General features: G+C 41.5%; 1 protein-coding gene across 1 annotated transcript in view; it reads right to left on the reverse strand.

The window, feature by feature from the left end:
• Positions 1 to 1,623: 1,623 nt before the first annotated feature.
• Positions 1,624 to 5,062, reverse strand: part of LOC102246475 (3-oxo-5-beta-steroid 4-dehydrogenase-like) — a gene marked incomplete at its 5' end in the record, with an annotated part of 28,310 nt that continues 24,871 nt past the window's right edge. The window contains one exon of the mRNA XM_005877049.2: positions 1,624 to 2,126. Within this exon, the coding sequence (XP_005877111.2) occupies positions 2,084 to 2,126 (43 nt within the window). The remainder of the gene's footprint in view (positions 2,127 to 5,062) is intronic.

Genomic DNA, 5,062 nt, shown 5'->3' on the forward strand with positions numbered 1-5,062 from the left:
CATGTCACATATAGAAATTTTTTGATATTTGCAACCATAGTTAAACAAAGATTTATATTTTTGATATTTATTTTATATATTTAAATACCAATTAACAAAGAAAAAATCAACCCAAAAATGAGTTCGTTTGTCACCTCTGACACGCATGTCATTGGTTCGCCATCACTGTTCTCGTAGGTTGATGTAAACTTCTGAGGTTCCTTTATTGCAAAAGCATCAACCAGATCTCTGCCTCTTTCTGCACTTGGCATTTTTTTTTTCTGTTTTAGTATCTGTGTCCAAATTTCCCCTTTTTATAAGGATACCTTCATATTGGATTAAGGTCCACCCCAATGACCTTATCATAGCTATTTACATTTGCAATGGCCTTATTTCAAAATAAGGTTACATTCGGAGGTACTGGGAGCTAGGACTTCAACATATAAATTTTGGGGATACAATTCACCCCAAAATAAATGGAAAGCTTGAGAGGAGTGAGAGTGGAGGAAGAAGTGACATGCAGAAGCTCATATCAGACTGTCACTCTTTCTTGACCTTTCTGTTTTCTATCCCCAGCATCTCTGTTATGACTAAGTGAGGATTCCCCTCTTCCAATTTTTAGAAATTTATATTTTTTCCCTGAGAACTGGTGGGGAACTTTTTCCATTGCCTGTTTTTAAAAAATGGTTTGAGTCCTGGCTGGTGTGGCTCAGTTGGTTGAGCTTTGTCCCAAGCACTGAGAGGTCACCAGTTTGATTCTCGGTCAGGTGAAATGCCCAGGTTGTGGGTTTGATCCCCATTAGGGGGCATGCAGGAGGCAGTGGATCGATGTTTGACTTTACATTGATATTTCTCTCTCTCTCTCTTTCTCTTTCCCCCTCTTTCTGCCTCTTACTCTAAAAATCAATTAAAAAATGGTTTGATAGGTATGGTCCCTCCTCCACCCCAGCCCTCTCAAAATACTTTGAAGTGATTTGACAACTGAGATCAGGACTCAAGTTTCTGTTCTTTCATTTTCGTTTCTGTTCTCCTTTTTCTTCCCTCTCTACCCAGTGCTAAATGTGTAATAGGAACTTGATCACTTTTTTAAAAATTGAATTGAATTCAGATGACAAGCCCACTACCCCCACAACAAAATGGAGATCCATGTGGTTGAGTAAGTTACCATAGTTTATTAATATTTGTGAACAATACATTTTTCAGAGCACAGCATTATAAATATTAATATTAGAATCAGTGGAAATAATGAGTACAGATCAAATGTTTTTAAAGTGATAATTTCTCAGAAGTGTATGTTTTCAGGTCTGAAGATTATAAGCAATTGGTTTGGACAAATACTTTTTATTTTTTAAAAAGTATTTTGTGGACAAATACTTTTTAAAGACCTCTCTTGCTCTGTGAAAGTGACCCAGTATAAATGAATAAAATATATTGCTTTAGTTTAATTGAAAATAGATATATTTCTCTTGCAGAATTCTAATAATCTTATTCACTTTGAAAACCTTAGAGTAAAATTACCAGTGATCTTTGGGACTTGCTACATTGAAATTGACACAATTATCCCAGTAATACTTTAAAAATTTTATAAAGCTTTTTTCGGTATGTTATTTAAAGCCTTCTTTTAAAATAATTATCTTCGGACCGTCTTACAATACAGGGTTTTATTTGTGTATGTTGATAGTCTGAAGCCATTTTGCATAATGCTGGTTGTATGATACATGGGAGCAGGAGTGATAGGCAGTAAGTGTGATCACCAGTTATGTTGAAGCTCGTTCCCTTTAAAGCATGCAAGAGAAAACGAGCAGTTATCCATCCCTAAAGCTGGGTAAAATGAATAAAAAGTGATGGAAACCCACAACCACCAAATCATTATGGCTTTGCTGACAATTTAATTATTTAATTCCAAACTATTATTTCAACAGATTTAAACATTTTTTTCTTCAACATAGCTAAGTCAAAGTCACTTCTCTTATACAGAAGTTAAGCCCATCGCCACTTCATCTGAGGGTAGTAAAACCCTTTTCACTTCCACGTGTGGGGGAATCACCCAGCCAAAGGTCATGGTACACACGCAGGGAAAAATAAGTGCAGGAGCTCTCTGAAGTCAGTATTCATCATGGAATGGATATTCAGGATGATGAGACAACCTGCCAAAGCAAGGGAAAAACTTTCATTCCAAAGTCACACAGGTGTATGTGTTACTAGCATCTTCTGAGGATTTCAGCGACCACTCCCTCTCTCTGTTAATCATTCCTTAGGTTTCTTACCCACCTCCTCCCAGTTTTCATCAAGCCAGCACTTTTACTAAAGCCCTGGAGGTTTCAGTGTGTGTGTTTGGGCATGGAGGGGGCTGGTTGCCTCTACACCAACATTTTGCTCAGAACAAAAACACAGGAGGTGAGTGAAGCCTGCCTCTTTCCAACTCCTCCCTCCCTTCTGCTGTCCTGATAGAGGAACCACATAGGCACTTCTCTTCACAGCTCTGTCACCAAGCAAGGTCACCCTCTTCTCCGCACAGTGCTTCCTCCCCCTTCTCACTAGGCCTCCTGAGAGTTGATAGTTTGAGATCTAGAAGGTGATGACCAGCAAAGGAAGTTTCTGCTATAATGATGACAGTGATGATGTTGAACCTGTCTCTTAAATAGCAATAGCATAGTAGTCATACAAGTACTATGAGCTTTCTATTAAAATACACATGGACACAGACAATAGGGTCATGAAGCCTGGGGCAGGGGCCAGGGCAGGCTAGAAGAGATTAATGGGGGAGAAAGGGGACATATGTAATACTTTCAATAATAAAGATTTAATTTAAAAAATTAAAATATAAATTAAAATAAAGTACAGATTAAATTAAAACAGAAAAAGGCTGTGAAATCCAGTCAAGAATAAACTGGATGAAAAACAAAAAAGACTCATGGCCCAAAGTGCCTAAATAATGCATTTTTTTGACCCACGGGGCCTAATATTTGTTTCTCCTTGAGATTTTTCTATTCCTTTATGATGACTTATTTTTTCAGTGTTTCTAGAATTAGGTATTAAACATTTCAAATGTTAAAATAAGTAATATTACCAACTAATTGTCTATAAAAATAATCAGTACATTGGTGGACTGACTACATCCTACTGTATATTCCTAATTTAATATTTATTCAATATAAAACATTTATTTTCAAAAGCTATTAATTAGCCTACATGTTTTTTTTTCTGAGTTTGTTTATTCCTTCATTCTTGCAGTTAGATGTCAAAATATTTTTCTCTGGAAAATTCACTGTAGGAAGCTATTTTATTCATTCAGAAATGGATTCAGAAATTTGATATTAAGGCACAGTAGTTTTTGACTCTTGAAATACTTGGTGTCCAAAGTATCCAAAGTATATGAATTATTTTTATGAGCATTTATATTGCTCACTTAAAGAGAAGATTTTAAAGAGAAGATGACTATTCAGATGATCTGAAGAACTGGAAATATTAATAAAGAATGATTAAGAAGAAAAAATCGTGTGTATGTATATACATACCATGTGTGTGTATTCACTTTTTATTTTCAAGGACCGATAATATCCTATCTAATAATAGACAAAGCTTGAAATTAACCATACCTCCACTACACTTCCCATTGGCTAATCAGGAAGATATGCAAATTAACCACCAACAAACATGGTGGCCGGCAGCCACGCAGCTGAAGCGAACAGGAGGCTTGCTTGCTCCAGTGATGGAGGAAGCCAAGGTTCCCCGCCTGCCGCGGCCAGGCTCTGCGCTCCAAAAGCAACAAAGTTTCAATTATAGAAGCTAAACAAACCCAGATACCTGCTTTCAGCATGCCGTGGCCTCGGAGATGGAGCAGAACCCAAGTTTCAATTATAGAAGGTAAATAAATCCCAGAATAAAAAAAAAGAAAAAAAGGAGAGGCTGGGAGCTTCAGTCGCCCGTGGGCTTGGCCAGCCTGAAAACCCTCAGCCCCTCATCCAGAGTGGCCAGGCACCCCCGTGGGGACACCCACCCTAAAGGGGGTGTGGCCAGCCTGAAAACAGCCATCAGCTCCTCATACAGGCTGGACTGGCACCCCAGTGAGGACTCCCATTCTGAAGGGGGTGCTGGTAGCCTGAAAACAGCCATCAGCCCCTCATCCAGGCTGGACAGGCACCCCAGTGGGGACCCACACCCTAAAGGGGGTGTGACCAGCTGCATACAGCCATCAGCCCCTCACCCTGGCTGGGCAGGCACCCCAGTGGTGAGCCCCACCCTGAAGAGGGTGTGACCAGCTGCAAACAACCATCAGCCCCTCACCCAGGCTGGCCAGGCACCCAAGTGGGACCCCCACCCTGATCCGGGACACCCTTCAGGGCAAACCAGCCAGCCCCCACCTGTGCACCAGGCCTCTATCCTACATAGTAAAAGGGTAATATGCAAACTGACCCAAACAGCAGAAAGACTGGGAATGACTGGTCACTATGACACACACTGACCACCAAGGGGCAGACGCTCAAGGTAGGAGCTGCCCTCTGATGGTCAGTGAGCTCCCACATGGGGGAGCTCTGCTCAGCCACAAGCCAGGCTAATGGCTGCCAGTACAGCGGTGGTGGTGGGAGCCTCTCCTGCCTCCTCAGCAGCGCTAAGGATGTCCGAATGCAGCTTAGGTTTTCTCCCTGCTGGCAAGGGGACATCCCCCGATGGCTGCCGGGCTGCCAGAGGGATGTCCGATTGACAGATTTGGCCCAATCCCGGTGGGAGCAGGCCTAATCCAGCAGGTGGTCATCCCGTGAGGGGTCCCAGACTGCGAGAGGGCACAGGCCGGGCTGAGGGACCTCCCGCCCGAGTGCACAAATTTTTGTGCACAGGGCCTCTAGTTACAGAATAAAGGGCTACGTCATTAAATAACCGAATCTGGCAACATTTGAAGAAGTGTTAGGAATTTTACTTGTAGATGGATGGAGCTAGAATGGTGGAGCTAGAAGTTTCAAAACTTATAGGTGAGCATTCATCTAAAACTAATTTCTTGATTAGACAAAGAACATATATACATAGCCCATGGATACAGATAACAGTATGGTGATGGCCAGAGGGAGGAGGGGGGGGCGGTCTG

The sequence above is a fragment of the Myotis brandtii genome, unplaced genomic scaffold (assembly GCF_000412655.1).
Source record: "Myotis brandtii unplaced genomic scaffold, ASM41265v1 scaffold5042, whole genome shotgun sequence".
NCBI classification, from domain to species: Eukaryota; Metazoa; Chordata; class Mammalia; order Chiroptera; family Vespertilionidae; genus Myotis; species Myotis brandtii.